This window comes from Anguilla anguilla, chromosome 11, assembly GCF_013347855.1.
Source record: "Anguilla anguilla isolate fAngAng1 chromosome 11, fAngAng1.pri, whole genome shotgun sequence".
Taxonomy (NCBI): domain Eukaryota; kingdom Metazoa; phylum Chordata; class Actinopteri; order Anguilliformes; family Anguillidae; genus Anguilla; species Anguilla anguilla.
This window is the reverse complement of record NC_049211.1, coordinates 43,319,180-43,347,132: the sequence shown is the minus strand read 5'-3', so window position 1 is coordinate 43,347,132 and position 27,953 is coordinate 43,319,180. Positions and strand designations below refer to the sequence as shown.

At 43.4% G+C, this 27,953-nt stretch overlaps 1 protein-coding gene across 2 annotated transcripts; it reads left to right on the top strand.

Moving 5' to 3' along the window:
* The first annotated feature begins 46 nt into the window (after positions 1–46).
* LOC118207305 (putative helicase mov-10-B.2) lies at positions 47–27,840 on the top strand. Of its 2 annotated transcripts, XM_035380752.1 has the most exons (22): positions 47–312; positions 415–514; positions 6,251–6,456; positions 6,753–6,997; positions 7,371–7,614; positions 9,536–9,661; positions 11,199–11,361; positions 11,844–11,992; positions 12,517–12,687; positions 15,003–15,150; positions 15,808–15,975; positions 16,558–16,661; positions 16,788–16,885; positions 19,232–19,330; positions 21,088–21,196; positions 21,288–21,405; positions 22,818–23,012; positions 23,473–23,547; positions 24,312–24,437; positions 25,212–25,300; positions 25,958–26,073; positions 27,092–27,840. In XM_035380752.1, exons 1-22 carry the CDS (start codon positions 182–184, stop codon positions 27,151–27,153), a joined length of 3,042 nt encoding a protein of 1,013 aa, XP_035236643.1. In that variant the 5' UTR covers positions 47–181; the 3' UTR covers positions 27,154–27,840. The 2 variants fall into 2 exon arrangements, with proteins under 2 accessions (XP_035236643.1, XP_035236644.1); XM_035380753.1 differs by lacking the exons at positions 25,958–26,073; positions 27,092–27,840 and adding an exon at positions 25,397–25,419.
* The last annotated feature ends 113 nt before the right edge of the window (positions 27,841–27,953 follow it).

Below are 27,953 nucleotides of genomic sequence, written 5' to 3'. Positions count from 1 at the left end.
TTCATAGCTGGGAGCTGCATTTCCTAGGAATGAATGATGATAACGTTTTATATGATCATTGGTCCTTCCGGGCACCACAGTTCTCCACATCGTAGCCTACTATATATATAGTCTAGTGTTCAGCTTCATTAACTGTCTTGGAAATCGTGTTTAAGCAAATTGTAATTTTGTTAGAGACGTCATGCGTCGACCCCTTAGAGAAATTCTGGAGGTTGGACTGGACTTTATAGAGTTCTTAGGAGAGACTAATCGAAAATCTATAACCGAGAAAGACCGGCTTCGAGATATATACAATTCAGAGTTCAGAAACAGGTAATTAGCCTATTATTATTATTATTATTATTATTTTAACCGATCTATATATGGCTCGGATAGCACCAACAGCCCAGTCTCAATTTCCTAATTCTTTTGTAGGGCCGGAGGCAAAGACCCGAACTTTTCAAGCGTCTTATATGCGCTGAGGAAGTTCCACAAAGCCAGTGTACGATCGGGGACGGTACTCTTCAATCCTAAGGTAAAATAATAATAAGTTATTATTTTCGAAAGTCATTACAGATAAGTTTCGAAACTAATTACAGTTTACTTTACTTATGTGGATTACGGATCGATGTCTTAGCACCCGCCTGTTGAAAAAGATGAGAATGTACGTAGCCTACTTCGGCAAAACACCTTATTGCACTAGGCTACATGTTTCACAATAGGTTCTAACAATTGGCAGAACATTCATATTGGACGTCTCTGAAATTTTGTCATTTTTGCTCTCATTTTTTATTGTTGTTTGAACATAGAATATTTAACATTTGTATTACCATAAATAATGTTAAATTGTAGGAACAGGTATGTGTTGCTGTTCAGCATGAATGTTTAAAAACTAAGCCCATTTACAACGCAGAGTGTAGGTATATCAGTCATATAGGCGTCTTAGACGGTTTCCGGTCCACATTAAATCGGTTGCGTTATATGATCTGATGGTTTCGCGGTTTGCAAAGGCTATAATTTGCTTCTAAAAGTGAGATACGGCTCAAGTGAGAAATTGAACAAAGGTGGTGATTTGAAATTAGTTTTTTTATTATTATTTTTTGTTTTGTTACGTTCACATGACATGTCGCTTTCTGTAATATTGAAATATCAGATTGTCACGCATTTTATTTTCTCCTCAAAATACAATCGTCTTAACATTACGTGTGTATGAGAGAACAGGAAATAATGTACATTTTAAATGGTGTGGATGAAATATCACTGCACCATATGCAAATAAAACTCCAAACTGTCTGTTTGTATAAACAAATACAGTAATAAAATCCTATTGAAAAATGGACGTATTAGATGAATATGAAAGTTTAGATAAGAATTTCTCTCCAAATGTAAATGTTCAGAACATTCTGACACTTGTTCCTGGCAGATGGGTTCCTGGTCTACATACTACCCCATTTCTGTGAAATTTTACTTCAATGTACAATCTACAAACATTCAATGTAATCCAATGCAGGCTAATATAAAAGAGTAAAATTTTGGATTGGAATTTCTCCCCAAATTAAAAAGGTCTCAAACTGTGGATACTTGTTCATGATAGAAGGGGTCCTGTTCTACATCCTAGCCCAATTGCGTGCAGTTTTGCTATAGCATTTTCAAATAATCCCACTACTGACTTTCTGTACATGTCAATACAGCCATATTGAAAAAAGTGATCTTTTGTAGACCAGGACCCCTTCTGCCAGGAGCAAGTGTCAGAATTTTCTGAACTTTTACATTTGATTACAAATGCTTATACAAACTTTAATATTTTTCAATTGCCGTCTATTGAATTACATGGAAAGTTTGAAGTGGGATTATTAAAAACTGCTACAGTAAAATTTCACATAAATGGCGTAGGATGTAGACCAGGACCCCTTCTGCCAGTAACAAGTGTCAGAATTTTCTGAACATTTACATTTGGAGAGAAATACTTATACAAACTTTGATATTTATCTAATATGTCCATTTTTCAATAGGATTTTATTACTGTATTTAGACAGTTTGGAGTTTTGTTTATGGTGCAGTGATATTTCATCCACACAATTTCAAATGTACATTATTTCCTGTTCTCTCATACACACGTAATGTTGAGACAATTAGATTTTGCGGAGGAAAACAAAATGTGTGACACTTGGGTATCTGATATTTCAATATTACAGAAAGCGTCGTCTTAAACGACATGTGAAGTGAACATAACAAAATAAAAAATAATAATAAATAATCTAATTTCAAATCACCACCTTTGTTCAATTCCTCACTTGAGCCGTATCTAACTTTTAGAAGCAAATTATAGCCTTTGCAAACCGCGACATCAGATCATATAACGCAATCGATTTAAGGTGGACTGGAAATTTTTAATCGGGAGCTGCGAATCGGGAGCCAACTTCAGCTAGTATGATGAAACAGTAGGTTCTCACAGTTAATGCGTAAAGTTTCTGTGTTTTAATCGGAACTGTGGGTATAATAAAAAACTTATTACGAAAATGGTATAACATGGCAAAAAACCTAAACGTTGAATAAAAATGTAACTTTTTTGAGGTAGACCTGTATGGGCACCATGCGTAGCCTACTGGCAATGGTGAAAATGGAAAGTAAATAGGAAGAATATACATTGCTATTAATTTTACGAATTGATATAGTGATAAAGATGCACCACGGAATCTCATCGATCTCTTGCCTTAATTAAATTCAGATTTTTCTATTTTAGTTTTATATAGCCTATTTTAAAAATAATTACACCTATTCTTTCTACCCTGGTAAATAAGCTGGTTAAAGATTTTGCTTTTCCAGTATTAGCCCATCAAGCCATGTCAAACCCCATTTTGGGAGATTTTTCCACTATATTCATTAATAAAAGATTCATATGGATGTATGTTTTATTTCCGCTGTCACCATTACTAGTATGCATGGTGTCCGATACCTAATTCAGCCTTCATTCTTCAGCCTTAAAAAAAAAAAAACGTTTCTTTGAACTGAAGTGGAATTTACCCCGCCGGTAAATTACCATCGGTCTCTTCTGAATTGACAGTTATTTGGCTTTTCCCATGCTGATGGATGACAAAGGGATTTTGTATGCTTGTTAACTCATTTTTATCCTCTAGTGAAACTGGATGTGATGGAATGACACAATATAGTTCCTTTAGACTGAGATGAACTAAATTAAGTAAAATTGTATTGCCAGTTTCATTTTGTTTGATTTTACTTACAATAATTGTTAGGGGTGCCAATAATTATGGCACCTATGGTTTTCTGGAAAAACTAGATTACTTAATAAAAAAAACATTGAAGCATGAGAATAAATGTTTTGAAATAAAAGTATATAGTTTTCCCATGTTTGAACATAACATAGATTATTATCTGTGTCATTTATTATATGCAGCCTTTTTTCTTTTATTAAGGGTGCCAATAAATCTGGAGCCCACTGGATATATATATATTATGAGCGCCCAATACAGAAAATATTTAATGAAGTCTGATATATATATACAACATATTTGATATTTATACATCAAAACCGATATATATATATATATATATATATATATATATATATATATATATATATATATATACATATATATATATATATATATATATATATATATATACATAATTTCTGATATATATACATTGAAAACAATATATATATATACATCATTTCTGATATATATACATTGAAACCGATGTATATATATCATCTGGAACAGGCATTGGGTCTTTATTAAAACATAGTGCAATCCAAATTAATTTTTAATTGGATTGAGCATGTTTGAAGTGGGATTATTAAAAAATGCTACAGTAAAATTTCACAGAAATGGGGTAGGATGTAGACCAGGACCCCCTTCTGTCAGGAACAAGTGTCAGAATTTTGTGAACTTTTACATTTGGAGAGAAATTCTTGTCCAAACTTTCATATTTTTCAATTGGGTTCTATTGGATTGCATGGAATGTTTGAAGTGGGATTATTAAAAACTGCTACTGTAAAATTTCACAGAAATAGGGTAGGGTGTAGACCAGGACCCCTTCTGCCTGGAACAAGTGTCAGAATTTTGTGAACTTTTACATTTGGAGAGAAATTCTTATCCAAACTTTCATATTTTTCAGTTGGCCTCTATTGGATTACATGGAAAGTTTGAAGTGGGATTATTAAAAAATACTACAGTAAAATTTAATAGAAATGGGTTAGGATGTAGACCAGGACCCCTTCTGCCAGGAACAAGTGTCAGAAGTTTGTGAACTTTTACAGTTGGAGAGAAATTCTTGTCCAAACTTTCATATTTTTCAATTGGCATCTATTGGATTACATGGAAAGTTTGAGGTGGGATTATTAAAAAATGCAATAGTAAAATTTCACAGAAATGGGGTAGGATGTAGACCACTTCAGGAGCCCTTCTGTTGTAATTAAATGTCAAATTTTCAGCCTTTTAAATTTTGATGAGAAATAGTCATCTAATATGTCAATTTTTCAATAGGAGTTTATTCATATATTTGTTTATATAGACAGTTTGGAGTTCTATTTGAATATGGTGCAGTGATTTTTCGTCCACAACATTTCAGATGTGCATTATTTCCTGTTCTCTCATACACACCTGATGCAATGGTGAGACTATTAGATTCTGAGGAGAAAACAAAATGCGTAACACTTATCTGTTCATAGTAGTCTTAAAAGACATGTGAAGTGAACGTAACATAATTAAAAATAGTTTTTTTTTTTTTTTTTTAATTCTCATTACCACCATTGTTCAATTTCTCTGTTGATCAGTATCTCTCTTTTAGAAGCTAATTATAACCTTTGTAAATACGTAAGGAAGACCGCGAAACCGTCCAATCATATAACGCAACCGATTTAAGGTGGACCGAAAATTTCGAATCGGGAGCCAACTTCAGCGTCGTTCATCAGTGGTTTGGTGGCGTGTTTGGGCATGGCTGTCTCGTGGTGGAGCATTTGTAGTGTCAGGTCTACCACATGCGTTTCCAAGTGTCAATAAATGTGTCACTGTCTAAAAGTGTTTGGACAAGTTCTCTGGCTCTTTCAGCCATTGCGTACCGTTAAAAAATAAGGGCGAAGCACGTTCACCACAAAGCATACAGTAGCTGAAATTAAAAGCGAAGTTCGTTCAGGAACAGCACGTCTCACATTAACAAACCCGGGCAAACCCCAGGAAGACCCATAAGAAGCGGACCAAATATGTGCCTGTATTAAAATCGGAGAGCTAGCGACATTTCACTGTCTCAATTGTTATATTCACATCAACATTCTTACAGAATAGAATAATATAATTTTCAGTCTCAGTCCAATTAAAAATTTATCTGGATTGCACTGATTATGTCTTAATAAGACCCAATGGGATGCCCAAATATATGCCTGTTTTGAATGATATATATATATATATATATCAGAAATGATGTGTATATATTGTTTTCAATATATATATATATATCAGAAATGATGTATATATATCGGTTTTGATGTATAAATATCAAATATGATGTATATTTATCGTTTTCAATGTATAAATATCAAAAACAATGTATATACATCGGTTTTTATGTATATATATCACAGTTCAATGTATATATATCAAGAAAGATGTATATATATATATATCAGTTTCACTGTATATATATCAAAAATGATGTATGTATATATCAGACTTCATTAAATATTTCCTGTTTGGCCCCTCATATATATATATATATATATATATTCAGTTTATTTACAAACAAGCCAGAAATGCAGACCCTGGCTTCACATATTACCAGGCCATTTGCATCAAGTTTGTTTTGGCAGTTTAGACAAAGAAGGCAAAGTCATTGCTACTATACTACCCAAACCTAGTTCTGAAAAGATCACCCCTTATTAATCCACACAGCTGAGCTAAAATAGGCCCACAATTAGTCACACCAGGGAACATTTCAATCAATCACCTGCAAGACACACCATGCAAAATAAAAAACAGTTAATGAAAATGGCAAATAAAACTTCTTATGCACACAATTGTAACAGAAATTCAAATATGTGGAATCCCCCCTTATACATACACATCCTCTCTGTGCAGTGATGGCTACTTTTTCATAGTCCTGACCTTGCTTTTACAATGTACAATTTTCAGTTTGGGCATTTGGAGGTTTTGTCTAAAGCCACTTACAAAAAGTACATTGGTAGGCAAACCACCGCTACAGCTGGAAATGGGCACTTTTACAATCCAATCAGTGCTGTGTTGGCCTCCGTCAGGTGCGACTGGTGTATCAGGACCAGTGGAGGACGTCCCGCAGATGCTCTCAGCCCGCCAGCAGTCAGCCCGTACCCGCGGGCCCCTCTGCTGCCCCCTCTGCCCCCTCTGCCCCCTCTGCCGGTGCCCCTCCACCGGGCACTGAGACCCAAGTGCAGGCTCGGAGGCGGCTGGCCAACCAGGTGCTGCAGTCCCTGAGGGAGAACCGGTAAGGCGCTCGGAGACGGGAGTGTGCTGGAGAACCCGCCCCTGGTCTCTCTGAGGGCTGGTGAGCCTCAGTCTGCCTGCTTAACAGATCCGTGCTGGAGAAACACACGTGTTGCCAAATTTAAGATTGCACGTATAAAGGCCGCTTCTCTAGCGCGGTCGATTTCGTCCCAGACATGAGATCGGGTTTGGGCGAAGTCATCTGGCAACGTAAGCTGTGCCTGTGTCCTGCGTATCCATGACATACCTGCGTGGAACTGAGGGGAGCAGCTGACGATCGTCCTCCTCCGTCCCCAGGTCCACCTTCATCGCCGACAAGTTTGGGATCGAGATCACCTCCGATCGGCCGGCCAGCGCCGAGGAGGGCAAGATCCGGTTTGACGTGGAGCGCGGCAGGGAGTGCACGGTGACGCTCTACATCGCCAACACCGGGACCGGGCCGGTTTACTTCTGCTACTACAGCGCCCTGCACTGGATGCGCTGCTGCGCTCTGTCCGATAAAGAGAGGGTGACGCGGGTTAATCCACTCTGCCTCAGTCCCGGTGAGAAAACAGTGATAACCGCGAGACAGAAAACCTGGCATATTACTGCAGTGTAATATATCGAGTAAGAAAAAAAAAGTGAGCTATGTTGGTTTTTCTGGATTCTGGCGTCTGGTAAGTGCGTGAATGCAACTGTAATTCCAGTTTGTAAACAATCAATCAGCTAAAACCAGCCAGTAAAAAGAACATTTATGACAAATTCATAGTTTTTTTTTTTCTTTCATTATTTTGCACATATTTTACAAACTAGTATGTACTGTTGTGCATTTAAAACTGCTATATAGTGTGTGTATATAGCTGAAGTACAGGACGCTGTGATTTCCTGTATTGCTTTAGATAACAGGTTTGGTCGGTTGCTGTATTCTCACTGCAGGTCAGCGGTATGAGGTACAGGTCAGTTTCCACTCTCAGTATGTGGGCTTCTTCCCTGCCACGCTGGCCTTTGAGTTCAAGACCTCGCTGGTCTCCAATGCTTTCCATATCGTACGCTTCCTGGAGGCCATGTGCAGCAGCAGCCTGGCTGTGGATCTGGCCCCTGTCACCCCCTACAAGCCCCAAGCGGCCATTAAACGCGTGGTGATGGCGTGCACGATCGTAGAGGGAGAACCTCCTGAGAGGTAAGGCACTGGGACCCCATAAAGCCGATCTGTCACACGCCGGGTGACCCCCCCCCCCCCCCCCCCCCCCCCCCCCCCCCCCCGGAGGGACACAGTCACTGGGCACAGGGAGATGACGGAATTCTGTTTTTCACTGGTGTTTTTATTTTCTGGTAGAGAGGGAGAGAGCACATTCATTGTACAAACAAACAAATAAATGAAAATCTTCCCCATGCTAATTTCCCCCAAAAGTTCACAGGTTACAAAAGATCTTGTCGGGAGTATTTAAAGTACGTTTAAGGATGGCTTCGATTGGTATATAAATTGTTTGGTCCGAAATACGTTACATGTAGGTTTTCTAGGCGTAGAGCTTCATGCTGATATTTTATATTTAAGCATCTTTTTAGCTTTGTTCTCCACCGGCTGGCTGCTGCCATTATCTCCTGCCTGTTTGTTCTCCCGCTCATTCCTGCTCCAAGGCCTTGTGGGCGAAAGACGGGCACAAACACAACCTGGGGTACACAGAGAAGGATGGAAAGAAGGGGGAATAGAGATGGCAGGATTATTAAATATAATTATAAATACCATAAAGCCTTTAATGATATGCGTAGGTGTGTGTCTGTGTGCAAGTGTGTGTGTGTGTGTATGTGAGTGTGTGTGTGTGCGTGCGTGTGTGTGTGTGTGTATGTGTGTGAGCGTGCGTTTGTGTGTGTGTGTGTTTGTGTGTGTGTGTGCGTTAGGGTGTGTGTGTGTGTGTGTATGTGAGTGTGTGTGTGTGCGTGCGTGTGTGTGTGTGTATGTGCGTGTGTGTGTGCGTTTGTGTGTGTGTGTGCGTGCGTGTGTGTGTGTGTGTGCATGTGCATTTGTGTGAGTGTGTGTGTGCGTGTGTGTTTGTGTATGAATGAAAGAAAATAAGGAATGTGTTGATTTCTAGCATTCTCTCATTATGGTCCTAGTCCAGTACTGAAGTGGAGGGTTAGACTTCAGAGGGACCATCAAACACACTGATATACATTTAGACACGCAACATTCCCTATGTTAGCCGTCCATGTTGAGTGCAAGCACGTACATATCACAGAATTACTGATGTGAGCAGTAATGAACATACATTTGTGCATTTGGGCTGCAATGTTAATTGGGGAACGGTTCAGATATACAGTACTGGCACACATTATGAAAACACTGTGCTTAAAGAAGTTTAGCACTCTTAAAACTTTTAACTGTTTTCTTTGCATTAATATTATAATTTTATGTAAAACAGTACTGGGCAAAGGAATGCATGTTCAGGGAAATTTTTAAAATGCAACAGTTAGATACATTAGACAGCTCAATTATGTAGCTGAACTAATACATATAGGAAGGTGTGAAGATTATTACTTTTTAAATACAAATGCTAATTATCTCTTTATATTTTCATTGTTGATGTTACATTTATTACATGTTACATTAATTATGTCAAAAAAAGAAATTGTTGCTAAATAGTATATTAATCGTCAAACTGGTAGTGTTCCCATAATTTGTGCCAGCACAGCACTTGAACAGGGAAGTGTAAATGGGACCTAGGGGTCATCGGCCGACTAGATAATTTTACCAGACAGTTCTATCTGGTGTGAACTGTTGAGCTTTAAGAACATCTGCTGATAACTAAGTCTCCATGGTTCAACATGAGTTCAATGAGGAAATGAATCTGCTGGACCAAGTCATTACGCATAGTTATGGAAACCGTCATTTAATTTGTCAACTGCCGTTTTTGATGTGAGACTTTGTAGTTTGTACTCAATAAGATTATATGTTTTTGTGGTTGTGTGTGTGATTAATTGAAACAAGAATATTTGCAGAGAATGACCCCTTAGGTTCCTCATACCCCCCCCCTCCCCCAACCCCCACCTCGACCGTGGAATCCTATCAGAGTCTGAACCCTCCCTTGATGTCTCTTTAACAGCCATGTTGTGCAGCGGCTGGAAATGGTGTTGCCTTTGGGTGACTATAAATGCCCGCAGCCTGTGAGGATCTTGCCAAGGTTCCTGCAGGATGGCGGACATTTCAGTGAAGAGCTTCAATGTATGAAGTAGGTGCCTTGGATAACCCCTTTTCCACTTTCATAAACTCTACCTACAAAAATCTCTTATATTGATTCCTCGAAGGTTGCTAAACTAGTTGGCCTTTGACTGTGAAAGACCTTAACCCAGTTTAAGTGTAAAAATAAGTATGATGCATGGCCATCCTTTAACGAGTAGAGCAGGGTGAGAATGAGCTCCTCTTCTGTTTTGCAATAACATTGACCAGTAGATTTACTGTTTGCCTTCTGCCATTTTTCTATCGGTGAGCGTAAAGTAAGGTTTGCAACCCAAATGGCTTAGAAGAATGCTCAAATTCTGCCTACCAGCAAGGCCTAGCAAAAACCATCTACGCTGGCCCTTAGTGAACGTTGCCCTTTAGGCCAACCACAAGAGATTATTTGTTGGTCTTATATAATGTACCAATCTCAGGATAACACAGACTTGTCTGGTTGTATTCCGACTGTGTGCTAATGCTGCTAGCTGCGCACAGTACTAGGTGTGCCACTGTAAGGATAACAGATTTGTAGCATGGAGCGCTAATCTGCTCAATGTTTAATGTGAATCATTTTTGGGAATAGCAAAACCTTTACCAATTTTCTGCAGTAAATGGCATGAATGAACATGGTGCCTGGCAGCTACAGGCTGAACGGGTCTTCACTCTGTCCTTAAAGGACCCTGTGCAATCAAAAGAATTAAAAAAAAAATTAAATAGTTATATTTTTACATAACAATCCAAAGTAAATGAGATCTATGATATTGAGTCTATTTTATATGGCTGAGATTTTGAATTAGTTTTTAAATTTGGAATGTAACAGAGTTTCTATACTGCCCAGGATTTTACATTGATCATTTGGAGACCATGTTCTTTGTTTAATAATTACATTTATACTTTCAATCATAATTTTAAATAATTTTTATATTATATACTATTAAAGCACAATTATATAGAAAAACCAGTCATGAAGTATTTAGTGAGAAGCCAATCAGAAGTGAACTTAAATTGAATAGCTGACATTTAACCTCCACTTTTCATGTTTAGGAATGCTTTACATCAAAAATTTCAGTTTATTCATTTAAAAATACATGTTTATCTCATGGGTTAATGAATGCTTCAAATGAAGGAAAACGTATGCACGGGGTCTGTAGGAAATGAAAATCTGCCGGGTGTTTCATGGTTCTTAACACTACAGAGGATGCTAATCTTTTAGCCAGTCAGGTTAGCCCATGTGACCAGATTACCACATCACAATGTTCCCTCAATTTAACACCCATCTTTCATAAATAGGCACAGCGTTGCCTGTTGCTAATAGCGGATCAGGGCATCTCCTTCCATTCAACTCCAAGTGTATTTTTTATCCTCGTTGCTGCTGCATCCTGTTCCAGGTATACTGCTAATTTCCCAAGAGTGTCTGAAGAACTCTCCATTTTTCTTTGTGTGTTGACTTATGGGAAATCGAACGAGACGTGTTATTTGTAAAAAGGAATACGCTACGTAACTGTTGGGTTCGTGCTGGGAGTGAGACGGCATTTCTGTCCTGTCAACAGGGATCTCCTGGAATCTCCCTTGAGCTTCCAGAACTACGCCAAGCGCTTTCAGCTGCTGCTCCACCTGGAGGAGATCCAGATGGAGGTGGACATTAAGAAGTACGATATGCACAATGCCCCGATGGTCAGGGACGCTGCCAACAAGAGACTGCTCGCCCTGGACGTGAGTAAAATAATGAGGTGCATTCTGGGCCGCTGTAGCAAAGCCGGTGGAGGACTTAACAGGGTGCACGTGTTAACATGGAAATCAGTGGAGAAAGGGATCCAACTGTAGTCACATTTTAGTCTGTCAGGAAACCTGCTGGGTTGAGATTGAACTATTTTAATATGTGAATATTTAAACACATATTCAAGTAGAATGTGAAGGGGAAAGGACACATTCTCAAGGCTCACCTAGAGGGTGAAAACTCCATAGCCACAGATTCGTCTGTGATAATTAAACGGCATAAGAAATCCTCTACTGTTCACCTTTTAATGCATGTCTCACTTATTTCTTATCATCACATTATGTAAGGCTCATTTCCACGTTCATTGTTATCTGATTTTATTGAGCGTGGCCACCCTGGCTTCTTGCACTTTTTAGATCATCGAGCAGTGAGCAGTTTACGAGCAGCCTCCGGTCGTTTCTGTGCTCCTGTTCCCCAGGTCCCGGGTGTGGCAGAAAACAGACCCTCGGTCCTGAAAGGGGACCACCTCCTGGTGTCCATGGTTGGGGACGGGGAACCCCTCACCAAGTACAAGGGCTACGTCCACAGGGTGGAGCTGGAGTCCGTGAAGCTGGGCTTCTCCAAGAAGTAAGATCACACGCTGTCAGCTGACCCCTCTCAGTCTATCGGCATCGTTCAGCCCTCAGATAAACTCAGTTATTCAGATTAGTAACCTCTGTGAGGAAAGGCCCAGTGGCTCACTGACTTTAGGAAGTATTTTTGGTTTGAGTGACATTTGGTTTGGGTGAGAGCTGTTGTACAGCCACGGGACTAAAATCTCCTGTATGTACCCTTATAGAAGTGCAGTGTAGTGCAATATACAATATAGTATAAAGATAGCTATATTTCACAGCAGTTGATATACAAAAAATGTACTTGCCATATCTGAAAATGGAAATACTCTGTATTTGCCCATATATTGTGAAGTGCTGCAATGTCTTCATAATATTGTATTTCAATGTACATTCAGTATGTTCTGTTTCTGTAAATCGTAAATTCTGTAAATTGTGTGATTATGGACATTTTGTTCCAGTCTGGGGAGAAGGGTGTAGAGCGTCTGCTTTTGTTTTCTCCTCTCTTGCTGAGTGACTCACAGGGTGTGTCTCTCGCAGAATGATGGACGGCTTCATAGACAAAATGAAGTTCAACGTGGAGTTCACCATCAACCGCTTCCCTCTGAAGCTGCAGCACCGGGCCGTGCTGCTGGCGGTCCAGAACCGCCTGGAGGAGGTGCTGTTTCCCTCTGGCTGCCGAGCTGAGAACGGGCCCCCCCCCTCACTCAGGTCAGGCACTCAGTACCCCCCCCCCCCCCCTCACTCAGGTCAGGCACTCAGTACCCCCCCCCCCCCCTCACTCAGGTCAGGCACTCAGTACCCCCCCCCCCCCCCCCCCTCACTCAGGTCAGGCACTCAGTACCCCCCCCCCCCCCCCTCACTCAGGTCAGGCACTCAGTACCCCCCCCCCCCCCTCACTCAGGTCAGGCACTCAGTACCCCCCCCGCCCCTCACTCAGGTCAGGCACTCAGTACCCCCCCACCCCCCACCACCTCGTAAATATTCAGCTGTTTATTGGACTTTTGTTTAAAAGGAATTTGAGAAATAACAGTAATTAAACAATTCAGCTCAGAAACGGGCAGAGTAACACTGGTGCTTGTGAGAAAAGCAGTGATAAGAGAGAAGAGAATATGAGATTGTGGAGTTGGGTAAAACCCGGGGAAAGAACGTAGCGGAATTAAGCTGAATCGCTTCAGAAAAATCCGGCTGTAAAATGGTTTGTATGTAAAGAATGTAAGCTGTCCAAGTCACTGTGGATAAGAGCATCTGCTGGCTGCCTTGAATGTAAATTGAGATTAGTCATAGAGATTTAAATTCTGCCCTTTAGCTCTTTAAGAGATGACATAAATCAATAAGTGACTGCGAGGGTACATTGGCTGGTGAATAGACAGACAAATGAGCGCTGGCTTGCCTTCAACTCATAAACAGTGGCATCGGAGAACACAAATGTCTAAGCAACAGCCACAACGACAACAAATTGATCTGACTTCTTTTTCTTTATTTTTTTTGCATTGGACAGAAAACGTCATGTAGAAGAGCTAGCCTTTAGGGGCCAAAAGAATGACAAAGTCTGCAGAAGTTCAGCATTTCGTGACAGGAAGTTGAATCAGTAGTGCTGCCCAGCACATGCCATTCAATCCTGAGTCTTTCCCAGATTGAGGTCTAAACCCCAAGAGTGCTCTGTTGACTTCTCTATCAGTGTCTGTGTCCTGCTCACAGACTCCTTCCTCCATACTGTCAATCACACTTGGCATTCCATGACCTTGGCCGTTCTACTTTTAAAGGTTTTTATGACCATTTATTTTTTCTGACATCAACAAGTTCTGAAAAAGCAACAAGTACGGGCCTAAGCTAGTGTTTTCTGCTAATTCTTGTGCTAAGTTCTTCCTGTTAGTTTAAATTGAGCTTCCTCTGAAATTTTGTTTTAGGTCCTCATTTAAAATGAAGCTATTTAGGAACAACTTGTGAGTTTTGGATTCCCAGTAGAGAACAAAGAAGACATCAGCGGACGATTATGATTACTGATGATTACAAGCTGATTTAAATTGCACCTTTCAAAAGCTCACCTCACCTCAACCCCTACCAATATGTAAGCATGGAAGCCATTTTGGTTCTGGGATGGTTATCATCGTGCATCATCTGAGATGGAGAGGGAAGAGTTTCCATGTTTGTTACAGTTTCAGGTGCTTAAATGTATAGATGTCTGAACTACTCTTATGTCCTTTGATCACCTGATCACCTCAAGAATACAAAAGGCAAAGTAGCATACATTAATGTGATTAAACAAATCATTCAGTTTAAGACCAAGACAATCCACAATTTGCAGTCTCATTTAAAAACAGTAATGAATGGCCTTGCATTGTCAATCTGTCACATTTTACTATCAATGGCTAGTTTTTCAGACAGAGGGAAACTTTATGTAAATTTAGTCTACACTGTGTAATGAACTGTGATGATTGACTTTGCTTTGCATATTTAGGGAAATTATGGAAAGTGGTACCAAACACCAAAATGTGAGATTGTGCCTCAATTTTAAGTGCTGTTGGTCACCATGGTTGTAGATTTCAAACTTGTAAAGTTCATAGAGTGATCTGGCATATAGTTAAAACAGTTCTGCTTGTGTTTCACATTTGTATACACATAGTATTTGCCACATTTCATGAGGCAAATACTATTTTAGGCAAAATAAATGAATAAAAGGTCCACAGTAAGTAATATTAATTTAAGACAACACGGTTCTCAAATGAAGTGAATGAATACAATGCAACTCCGGTGTTTGTGTTTTAAATTGCGCTCTGTAAACGTTAAACTGTCACTCCTGTTGAGTTTTAGACACCAGAATGCGTGCTGTGTATCTCATTGTTCATCGTCCACGACGTTACACTAGTTTAGCATTTTACACAAAATACGGTCTTCTGTTGCACACTGCTGCGGGAAAGTTTGCAGTAAAAACACGCGGACCCTGCGGACGTCCGTCCCCTCGATCCGCGGGGGTGTGTTAGCAGGGGTCTGGGGCTGACTGACCCGTCCCGTCGTGTTTTCAGGCTGTTTGACCGGAAGTTGGAGAAGAACCCGGAGCAGTACGGCGCAGTCCAGTGCATCGTGATGGGAGCGTCTAAACCCGCACCCTACCTGGTGTTTGGGCCTCCTGGAACAGGAAAGACCGTCACTGTGGTTGAAGCTATCAAGCAGGTGTGTGAGCAACGTTTCAATCACGCAAATATTAAGGGAGCTAATGGAACCCACTAGACCGCCTCGCCCGTTTGTTGTTGTTTTCCATTGCGCGTTATGATTATGAAACTGCCTTTTGTTGTAATTTCCCGTAAACGATGATGTAACCTGTGGGCGTGTTTGTCTTCGGTCTTAATTAAAAAGCTCGAGCTCTTTTAACTCTATTTTCGCCAATTTTTAGAACATAATCTTTTACAGGTTTTGGTTAGTTGTGTATTTTTTGAAAATTCACTTACGTGTATTTGTGATAATTGAAATTTCGGATGCTAGTAAAATTGGATATAAACCGAAAACACAAAATAATAATTTTGTTCTGTTTCTTGATGAAAATAAATGAATTACTACTCAGCAACCTGCAGGTCTTTTTTGCTGGTGTCTAAAGAGGTTAAATGAGGCTTTTGAGTTTGGTACTGAAGACTGCCATTGGCAGCACATAACGACGACGCGTTGATGTAATATGCCCAGACATTTGGATTTGTTAGCCTCGTCCTACAGAAATGTGTTAAGCTTTCTCTGAACGTCAGTGCGTATTGTACCCAGCTCTGCAAGCTGAGGTCACAGCGCGGGCTTTATCGGCGGTGATGAAGGCCCTTGTCCGTCGTCTCCCGTGTGTCTCAGGTGCACAAGGTGAACCCCTCGGCCCGCATCCTGGCCTGCGCCCCGTCCAACAGCGCGGCGGACCTGCTGTGCGAGCGCACGCTGCAGAACGGTGGCGTGGACGCGCACCACATCTACCGCCTGTACGCCAGCAGCAGGGACCCCCGGGAGGTCCCCGCTGCGCTCATGGTGAGTCTCTAACGCCCGAGGTGCACCGCCCGCACACCGGGATTGGGCCCCATCTCACTGGACCCGCATTTCACTGCTGGGGCAGGCATGTCCTGCACTGGTTCATCGCTGAAGTGCTTGGTGCTTAAAGAGTCCACACACCGTGTGCTTGGGGCTTAAAGAGTCCACACACTTTGTTTTCCCAGAACTAAATTGGCTGTTGATTGAAATGAAACCACAAAAGCTCTCCAAGGACAGGACTTTGAGATCACTGGACAGAAGAAACTTGGTGGCTTTTCCTTCACAAATAGGAAGGCCAGAGGCTCTGTGCTAAATGGACACTGATAGGCCACAGGGTCAGTGCTAAATGGACACTGATAGGCCAGAGGCTCTGTGCTAAATGGACACTGATAGGCCACAGGGTCAGTGCTAAATGGACACTGATAGGCCACAGGGTCAGTGCTAAATGGACACTGATAGGCCACAGGGTCAGTGCTAAATGGACACTGATAGGCCACAGGGTCAGTGCTAAATGGACACTGATAGGCCAGAGGGTCAGTGGTCCTGTCTCACTGTGCATGTGTCCTGCTCTGTGTTGCTTAGAGCTGCTGCAACTGGGACCTCGCCCAGGACTGCTTTGTGTTCCCCTCCAAGGAGAGCCTGATGGAGTACAAGATCCTGGTCACCACCGTGGTGACGGCTGGGCGGTATGGTGGTTCTGCACTTCGGGGGGGGGGGGGGGCACCATCACCATGTTCTGTATGACACTGCTTTCTTGTAGGGGGGGTGGGCATCGTTTTGTCCTGACAGCTTTCGCTACTGTTGCTCCACAGGCTTGTGTCCGGAGGCCTTCCCACAAGCCACTTCTCCCACATATTCATAGACGAGGCGGGGCACGCCGTAGAGCCTGAGTGCATCATTGGCCTTTCAGGTAACGCTGGGGCCTCAGTGGGAGGGCAGGGGGGAGGGGGAGCCGGGCGGGGGGGGGGGGGGGGGGGGGGGGGTGGGTTATGTCAGCGAACCAAATCAGCCTTCACCCTAACCAGCCTGTCTGCCAGCCCACTCAAGCTCCTCACTTTGCATGGCTAGGCTGGTCACATGGGTGGGGCTTCATCAGAGGAGGTTACATGAAGTTTATTGAGAAGCAAAACATGAAACAGTTGCAGTTGTTATTGGCTGATTTCTTCCATTACCTTAAATGTACTGTTGCTATGGCTACTCTACTTTTTTGCTCTTGCTCCTGCGCTTGGCTCCACAGTTGACTCATATGTGCCTGTGACTTCATCGATTCTCTAGGGCTAGCATTGCCTTGCCTTGTTATTTACCCTTATTTACTTCGCTCTGGAAAAGCCCTCATTAAAATGGAATATACCAGAAATATATTGTAATAAAACATATCATCAGGTTATTTAAACACTGCACCATATGTGGGGAAATATACAAATTATTGCAATGTATGAAATATATTAATATATTTACGAAGAAGCCCACATATTTACACTCTCTGATCATATACTGTATTTCATATCCAGGAGGAAGAGCGTTTGCTAAATGGCTAAATGATTATGTGCTATGAAGCTGCACTGCCCAGTTCAACGAATGAATGCCAGCACACTGATGCTCATTTTCACACTTGTGTTGCCATTATTATTGGGATGGCATATGTGCAATTTCACTATAGTGAGCTGATGCCCTCTTGTATGAGATATAAGGCAAATGTTATTACACCATCTTGTATGCAACCATCTAGGACATCGTAGTAAACCCAAAGGAAACCCACCAGAGGAACCTAATGTTCTACAGCATTTTATTATGAAAAATAGATTACAGCATATTTGCAAAACTGTACAAAGAGCTGGACACAGCTTAGCATGCTGGGAAAGTTGTTTTGGCCCCTTGTCACAAATCCACCATTAAGAGCCCAGATTATGAATTTCTCTCCAAATTTAGCTAAGAAAAAGGTGCCAACCAAGGGACTTGAACATAAAGCTTAAAAATGAGGTCGCACACTCTTTCTTCCAATCGCCAACGTTTTGGCTGAAGTCCAGCCCTGATGAAGAAACGTTGGCGATTTAAAAAAACTGCATTGGACGAAAGAGTGCGCAAGCAGTCTTTAAGTTTTACGTTCAAGTCCCTTGGTCTGCACCTCGCCAAACGTGGTCTATGTGTTATTTATCTTGCCAAACGTGGTGTATGTGTTATTTATCTTGCCAAACGTGGTGTATGTGTTATTTATCTTTTTTTGCCAAAGTTGAGTGAAAGCTGGTCTCTGTGTTCCTGGGCTGTTCTAGCGTGTGTTAGTACGGCTGTGTGGATCAACCTGCAGTTCTCAGTTAAGACCGCTTTAAATGAATACAATGACCTGTAGGAAGCTGCATGCACAGGTTGTAGAGGTTTACTGGTCATCCCAGGTGGAACCCGTAAAAGTCAGAGCAGAGAGAACATCCTCTAGGCCTCGTCAGAGCAGAGAGAACATCCTCTAGGCCTCGTCAGAGCAGAGAGAACATCCTCTAAGCCTCGTCAGAGCAGAGAGAACATCCTCTAGACCTCGTCAGAGCAGAGAGAACATCCTCTAGGCCTCGTCAGAGCAGAGAGAACATCCTCTAGACCTCGTCAGAGCAGAGAGAACATCCTCTAGGCCTCGTCAGGCTATAGATTTAGAACTCCGAGCTCCAGAACCAGCAGAGCATAAAGATCACCATTCCCTCGAATGTTAAACGGCAGATGTCCGCATCTGAAATAACGCACCCCAAAAGTGTTCCTGTTTTCGTGGCAGCTTGTTTCTGTTCTATGCTGAATGTCCAGTGGCCTCTCTGCTCATAAACTTTTATGATGCTGTTGCTGTTGCAGTGTTGCAAGGTAAATTTCCATGAACATGCATCAACAATAAAACCAACCTGGGTAAAATACTTTATTTGACATAATTCAACCCTTTAGTTTAGATATTGATACATTCCTACTGATTGCTGACAATTCCTCTTATGAATGATCATGCGTTTATGTTAGTAAGCTTGTTTAGCTGGAAAAAGTTTCATTGGATGTGCTGGAGTGCTTCCAATTTTTGATTAAATGTTTTATTTATGGCATCTGAACCGTTATATTATTTCCATACCACCAACTTTAGTGTTATTGTACTGCTTATGTTTTTGCAGAATTGGTGATTGTGTTTTGGGCAGTAATGACAAACCAATTTCCCATGACTTTTTTTTGAAGTGTGTCTCTTCTAACCCCAGTCTGGATCCAGCGCTGTCTTAGTGCCCCTGTCCTGTGTCCTCAGGGTTACTGTGTGCGGAGACTGGACAGCTGGTCCTCGCTGGCGACCCTCAACAGCTGGGGCCCATCCTGCGATCCCCCCTGGCCATTCAGCACGGACTGGGTGAGCTCCACAACCTCATCTCCACCAATCACAGAGACTCTGATGAACCGCCAGGGTTTTTCCCTTCTTCATAATGAGATGAGATTTCTTTCCTCGAGTTAAAATACATTAAACTGAAAATTGAAACATATTTCTTCTTTCAACACACGCGCCCACACAAATGCATGTACGCACAGACACACTCATCTTGAATTGAAATTTAGTTTTATAATTTGGTGATACGTGCCTGAAGAGGGCTCTTGATATCCCCGTGAAGCACCGGGAGGAACAGAAGAGAGAGCTGAGGTGTTTGCGGGAGAAATCAGCGGGCTGTTGAGGGAGTAGACCTCACACCTCTTTAATACGAGCTCGAGGAGACAGCAACTGCACAGAGTTTCAAAGTTCTGCTCAGGATGCTGATAGCCTCAGAAAAATTCACGTGTTACAAAATGTTTAATGTAGGAAGTTTAATGTTTAAATTGTATTTGGACGGAGTGTGGCACAGTGGGTAAGGAACTGGGCTTGTAACCGAAAGGTCGTAGGTTCGATTCCCGGGTAAGGACACTGCCGTTGTACCCTTGAGCAAGGTACTTAACCTGCATTGCTTCAGTATATATCCAGCTGTATAAATGGATACAATGTAAAATGCTACGTAAAAAGTTGTGTAAGTCGCTCTGGATAAGAGCGTCTGCTAAATGCCTGTAATGTAATGTAATATTACTCTGGTTGGTCGGGATGACATCAATATTTAAATCTCAGTGGTTGGTACATACTGTACCAGGTTGCTAGGCAAGTATGCGTAGTATTTTGTTGATATTTTAAACGAAAAACTTCTCCGTTGGTGGAAAGATGCTTGTCTTCCTCACATGTCAGCGGTATCTGCTATCTCCTGTATTCGGACAGGAAGTGCACTGGGGGTGTGTAGGGGTTAAAGGTCACGCACCCCTTAACGATCAGTGGGAAGACGTTAGGGGTCGGGGGGGTCATTTGGGCAAAAAGAGCTCCACTGCAGATTTGCAAAAATAATGTTTAAGACATCATATGCATATCACAAATGATTATTTATGTGGGAAATAATGAAAGCTTAATATGGTTAATATGCCATACTCACACACATGCGCACCATGAGATGGCTAAATCAGACACCTCTGAGTGACAAATAGTCAAAAACTTTATATAAAAATAGAGTATGCAGCGGAAAATCATGTCCCCACACCAGCCAGTCAAATCGTGACAGCGTTGCTGGGGCTGCAGTACTTTATCTGTGACTCATAGTGTGAGCGACTTCCCACGGCGAGCTGTGTGACGGGCAGGCAGGGGGAGGAACGCCCGTGAGATGATGGGGATTAATATCACAGTGAAAGAGTACGATGCGTCGAACATTGCTGCAGATGCGCCAACGACCTGAAAAAGAGTGCATTGCTCATGGAAAACGAAATGTGGGTGCACTACCAGTGCTGCCAGTTTCAGGCCTCTTGGCTGCCGCTGTACATCTCCCTTGGGCAGTACTGTGAAGGCACAATGGAAATGCACAGAGATGAAAATCTGGTTTCACAGAGATTAGTACAGTATCTGGCTTCACCAAGATGAAAATCTTTCCTCACAGAGATGAAAGTCTGGCTTCACAGAGATGAAAATCTGGCCTCACAGAGATGAAATCTGGCTTCAAAGAGATGAAAGTCTGGCTTCACAGAGATAAAAATCTGGCCTCACAGAGACGCAAGTCAGGCTGCCTGTCGCAGAACCTGCATTTGATATGTGCTTTAAATTCTCTGTAGGCCTGTCTTTGCTGGAGAGGCTTATGAAACACAACCGTCTTTACAAGAAGGACGAGGAAACCCAGGAGTTCGACAGACGCTTTGTCACCAAGCTGCTGAGGAACTACAGGTACATGGCCTTCCCCTTGCCCTCTTCATCTTCCTCTTCATCGCAGTTACCGAACGCACCCTCCAATGTGTCCTCTTTCCCAAACTCCCAGATCCCACCCCGCCATCCTCAAGATCCCTAATGAGCTCTTCTACGAGGGGGAGCTGCAGGTGTACGCAGACGAGATCCTGAGGAACTCCTACTGCTCCTGGGAGCACCTGCCCAAGAAGGTGAGCTCGAGGGGGGGGAGTGTTTGGGAGTACCTGCCCAAGAAGGTGAGCTCAAGGGGGGGGAGTGTTTGGGAGTACCTGCCCAAGAAGGTGAGCACAAGGGGGGGGGGGGGGGGAGCAGGGGAGTACCTGCCCAAGAAGGTGAGCTCGGGGGGGGAGGGGGGTTTGGGGGCACCTGTCCAAGAAGGTGAGCTTGAGGGGAGGGGGGGGTTAGGGGTTTGGGAGCACCTGCCCGAGAAGGTGAGCTCGGGGGGGGGGAGCAGGGGAGCACCAGAAATGTTTGAGTTTGAGGACTCTTAAAAGTAAATGTCCAAATCTGTTCTTTGATAGTATCCACCTTTTTGTTTATTTTTAGTTGTTACTCACCAATGGTTGTGCATAAGTGACCATGTCAATTGTCTTCCAAGACTGAATCTAAGAAAACACCAGGATCACATTATATTTAAAAACATCAATACTACCAATAATACTATGACAAATAATCTACTAGTAGAAATTAATAGTATTATTATTGGAATACCAAAATGATCTATAGTATGTGTCATGAAAGCATAAGCTGAAGGATTTACTTAGCATACACCAGTGAGTGGACTACACCTCATTAGCTAAAGTCATTTCAACAACATACCATGTCCCATATATCACCAACCATATTTGAAACACACAGAATATGTCTGTGTAACCCTTGTGTGTACTAAAGAGGGGCCTTGTAGGATACTGTGCACGCTGCAGTTTGTTCAGTTACAGTCCAGTGGGCGCTTACAGTTGTGCTCACAGGCAAAATGGTTATTGTTTTCTGCGAGCTTTCTCGTGAATCATTTGCACATGAATGGACTGAAAGAGCTGCTCTTTCTGACCAGTCCGCCTGTGAAGCGTGTTGTTTGTCAGGATTACTTATCGCCGTGGTGCTGTTCCGCTTTCCTGTACAGGAAATAGTGAAGGAACTTCAGAGCAACAGGCCCCATATTGGGCATAATGCAACACTAGGCACGGAAGAACTGAATTCTGGGATGCATGCCTCCTCTTCCGAGCGGGTCATCCTCTATCCTTCTCCTTCCCTGGGTCTTAGATTCTGTGGGATTGCAGGTGTTTCTCCTGGCCTCGGGCCCCGAGCCGCTTCTGTAAATATCAGAGTCTGTTCAGGTCTGTGCCACCTTCTCCGTATCACCGATTCAGCCGCAGCCGGTGTGGCTAACGTTCACCAGGGCACGTTTAACCAGGAACTGCCCCGGTTCCACCGTAGGGGATAAAGGGTTTTTTGTGATTTGAGGAAATAATGAACTCGCTGTTCTGGTGAACAAAAGCAGAAGCCCAAACTGAAAAGTTCCTCTTTGTTTGGTGCCAGTGGCGGGTGGGCCGTGTGTTGGGGCTTTGCGAGCAGGCTGAGGCTGACTCTCTTTCCCTCCTTTCAGGGCTTCCCCTTGATTTTCCACGGAGTGAGCGGGAAGGACGAGCGAGAGGGCAACAGCCCGTCCTTCTTCAACATTTCCGAGATCGACGTCCTGGTCGACTACCTCAAGAAGCTGCTGCTCGAGTCCCAGGGCAAGAAGGGCATCGCCAGGCTCTCACCCAGGGACATCGGCATCATCGCCCCCTACAGGAAGCAGGTGAAATGCCTCTTTTCTGGAAGCGCTAGTCGCACAAACATCCCAATGCCATTGCAGAGCTAATACCTTCAAAAATGCTGTGAGCCAAAGACTGAGTCATTTTTGTGAGTCACTAAGGTGCAGGAGAACTTGTTGCTTTGTTTGCCTCTGCCGTTCTGCAGTTATGAGTAGGCATAGATTTAGCTCCATCTAAATGAATATCTGAAGAATGCAGTCATGCAAGGACAGCGGTTTTGAGTAAGCTGAAAGAAACAAAAATGAGCAGCAACTCATTTACATTATGAATGTAATTTTGAATTTTTTATTCGCTCAAAGATTCAAGGTGTCAAGGGAAATAAGTGCCTTTTTGGCACAAATTTTCCTAAACGGAGTTGATTTAAAATGTTTAAGTTCATCCTTTGTTTTCATATTCGTTAATTGTTTTCGTTGTCTCATTTGTTTTGTTGTATTTATTTTTTAGGTTCAGAAAATCCAGAAAGCCATCAAATCTGTTGACAAGGAGCTTAGCGTGCTGAACGACATCAATGAACTGAAGGTATATCCTACAAAATACACAGTGAAGTTCTGCTAAAATGGCAAACTGTGATAATGCTGCACAGTCATATCAGGTTCTCAACGGGCCCAGGCCTCATAAGTCAATGGGTCTCTTTCACAAAACCTTTCTTAAATAATTCATACATTTGTTCTTTAAAAATATTCTTACAAAAAAATATGGGATCCATGACACATGTGACTTTTGTTTTTGTGCGTATCCCAGGTGTGTGAGATGATGAATGCTGGCTGGCTGAAAATGTTAATGTGCAAAACTGTTCATGTGATTAGCATAAGGGAACAGCCACAAACAAATTCAGATAAGAAAAAAATGATGAAATATTCATGGAAACGTTCTTGCACGCAGTCTACGATCAAATGTGATCGTACACATGTTTCATGAATGAGGCCCAACGAGTCTGTGACCCAACCCTCCGGCTCGGCTCGGTTCTGAAGTGCGCGGCTTGGCTCAGTTCGGCTCGGCTCGGCTCAGCCCAGCCCGGCTTGGCCCGGCTCGGCCCGGCCCGGCTCGGCTCGGTTCGGCTCGGTTCGGCTTGGCCCGGCTCGGCTCGGCTCGGTTCTGAAGTGCGCGGCTTGGCTCAGTTCGGCTCGGCTCGGCTCAGCCCAGCCCGGCTTGGCCCGGCTCGGCTCGGCTCGGCCCGGCCCGGCTCGGCTCGGTTCGGCTTGGCCCGGCTCGGCTCGGCTCGGCCCGGCTCGGCTCGGCTCGGCTCGGCTCGGCCCGGCTCTGAAGTGCGCTCTCTCTCCCAGGTGGGCTCGGTGGAGGAGTTCCAGGGGCAGGAGCGGAAGGTGATCCTGGTTTCGGCCGTACGCAGCACCGCCAACTACGTCAAGCTCGACCACCAGTTCAGCATCGGCTTCCTGAGGAACGAGAAGGTGCTCATCGTGTTTACACTCTTACCCACGTTTCCTCCGACATACAGTCAAATTAAACTGCTGCATGTTCTGAAGTTAAACTGCTGGTCAGTGTAGTATAACATTTAGGGAACAGGGCTTGTACAGTAACTTTGAACTTGAGGGTTCAAATCCCAGGTGGACTGTCATTGTACCTTTGAACAAGGCACTTTGCCAGAACTGCTGCCGTTGTTTAACAGCCGTAGAAATGGATTGTGGGAAAAATTGTAAGCGACTCTGTTAAACCTGTTATATCCGATGCTTGAATGTAAATTTGCATGTAAATCTGGGATGTTGACGAAATAGGGGCCGTTGGAAAGCCACCCTGCGGTTGGTTCTGTCCGAGCGCTAGCCTGTCGGTACTGGTGGAGCCTGTCGGTACTGACGGAGCCTGTCGGTACTCATGGAGCCTGTCGGTACTGAAGGAGCCTGTCGGTACTCATGGAGCCTGTCGGTACTGACGGAGCCTGTCGGTACTCATGGAGCATGTCGGTACTGACGGAGCCTGTCGGTACTCATGGAACCTGACGGTACTGACGGAGCCTGCCGGTACTGATGGAGCCTGTCGGTACTGACGGAGCCTGCCGGTACTGACGGAGCCTGTTGGTACTCATGGAGCCTGTCGGTACTGACGGAGCCTGTCGGTACTCATGGAGCCTGTCGGTACTGACGGAGCCTGTTGGTACTCATGGAGCCTGTCGGTACTCATGGAGCCTGTCGGTACTGACGGAGCCTGCCGTTATCTCGCCCACACAGAGGTTCAACGTGGCCGTGACCCGAGCCAAGGCCCTGCTGATCGTGGTCGGAAACCCCTTAATCCTCACCAAGGACCCCACCTGGGGAAGGTAAGGATAAGGCCGCTTTGCCTGCTGAAAATCAGCTACTGACCCTCCCTCCCCACCCCAGGTTAATCAGCTACTGACCGTCCCTCCCCACCCCAGGTTCATCAGCTACTGACCCTCCCTCCCCACCCCAGGTTAATCAGCTACTGACCCTCCCTCCCCACCCCAGGTTCATCAGCTACTGACCCTCCCTCCCCACCCCAGGTTAATCAGCTACTGACCCTCCCTCCCCACCCCAGGTTCATCAGCTACTGACCCTCCCTCCCCACCCCAGGTTCATCAGCTACCGACCCTCCCTCCCCACCCCAGGCTCATCAGCTACTGACCCTCCCTCCCCACCCCAGGTTAATCAGCTACTGACCCTCCCTCCCCACCCCAGGTTCATCAGCTACTGACCCTCCCTCCCCACCCCAGGTTAATCAGCTACTGACCCTCCCTCCCCACCCCAGGTTCATCAGCTACTGACCCTCCCCTCCCCACACCAGGTTAATCAGCTACTGACCCTCCCTCCCCACCCCAGGCTCATCAGCTACTGACCCTCCCTCCCCACACCAGGTTCATCAGCTACTGACCCTCCCTCCCCACCCCAGGCTCATCAGCTACTGACCCTCCCTCCCCACACCAGGTTAATCAGCTACTGACCCTCCCTCCCCACCCCAGGTTCATCAGCTACTGCTCAGAGATGACCGGGTACTGTGGCTTCGACTACACCGCTGAAGAGGGGGAAGAAGAAGTGATAGACCGCTTGGCTGCACTCAAAATCAAAGAAGAAGAGGGTAGGCACCGTGACAGTTAAACGTTTTCTTTTTAAACTTATATTTCCGTTCCTGGCACACCAACCCGTCTTTTGCTGTCCAAGCTGCATTCCAAACAAGATGGTCCCTAGGGTGGGTCATTCGGAATTTGTTGACAAACATTTAAGGAGACCTGTTATTATTAGTTTTTAGATCTGCAGGGGTGTTTTCTAATTTTACTGCCATCTAAAGAGTTAGACATATTTGACCCAGGGCCTAGTCACTTGCTGGTGCATAGCAAGTTATCACCACAGTTCTTTCTATTTCCTGACTGCATATAAAGGATAGAAGCAATCTTTGAGCCTAAAATGTAGCCCTCTGTGCTTACCAGTTCCACAACATTAACTGAACTCATTGTTTTCGGATTATTCTGGTATGTACAGCTGTAGCTTGCTTCTAGGAGTGTCCTTTATATAAAAATATCAAAATAAGGGGTGAGGCCCTGTTCCTGTGTGTCATGGACGGGTGCAGTGTCCTCATGATTTTTGTGGTTTACTTGGTATGAGCAGCTAATTTAACCCCAGAAACCAGGTGTGGCTTCTTTACGCAATCAAAGACTGAAATGTTTGTAACCGTCCGGAAGATACCCCTGTTTTTCCCATCTAAAGAAATTGCAGGATGACACAGGCTACAGGTGTACACTTACCTGATTATCTAGTACATTTTATGTGATCTCGGTCATTAAGAACAGAGAATAATCACTACAGGAATCTTTACTAGCTGGCCATAAAGGTGGCTTCAGGATTGCTCATAGGCCAATGGTGTGTGGGAGGGTCTGCAGTGCAGTGTGGGGCAGTTCCATTGCAGTTCAGTCAAATAAAAAAATTAACTGAAGTTTGAGTCAACTGATGAAATGTAATATGCCTGTAGGCCTGTGAAGCTTTTGAAATGAATGACCTGGCTCTCCATTCGGACCCGAAATTGACTGAATGGCAACTGATTTGAACTCAAACCTGGGCTGCAGCAACCTGTCTAACCTAATGAACACTCTGCCCCCTAGTGGAGACCGAGGAAAGTGTGGTGCAGCAGCAGCTCCACCCGGAGTGGAGGAACGAACAGTGAGCTTTTGGAAGACTGGGCGGGGCTGAATTCCAAAGAAGAGGTGATGTCACAGGGGACCAAGGACCCACGACTGCGGCAGTGCAAAACCCAGGGAAAGTGTTGGATTCACTGAGCCTTTATTGACCATCCTGAAAGGCCCTTTGTAGTCAAAATAACATTTAATTTTAAGCAGGCAATGTGTTCAGTGGGCTGCCAGTCAGTGAACTGGAAGCAAATATACATTACAGAACAAACTGTAATGAGGTGCCAATACTGACCACTTGTTGAGAAATGACTTTACATAAAAATATTACACATATCATTGAACATATGTTTAAAAAGTGAGTATACATCTTGTGGCTGAAGAAACATTTTAAATGTAAGAAAAGTGACTGCACTGGGTGTATAAACAGGCTGGTGACCAGGGGTGATCAAACCAACTTAACACTTACCTCAGGGAAATATTTAAAATGATTTTTAAAAATATTTTAATATTTTTTTAAATTCCTGAAAATCATTCCAGAAATTCAACATTCAGTAGAGCTGAATGAAACTGCATTCATATTTACATATTTTACAGAGCATTATTGTCAAAATATATTAGTGAAAAGATTACATTCTCATAATTGTGAAACTTGATGTAATTTATTGTAGAATAATTTAATAAATCGTTGATTACATGTACAATTTACCAATGAACAACTTTAATCGCCTCATTGTCATTTTTCTTTCCAGAAACACTTTAAAAAAAAGGCGGTTTTCATGAAATATTCTGACAAACACAAAGTCATTTCAAATCAAATTCAGAAAATAACCCATTG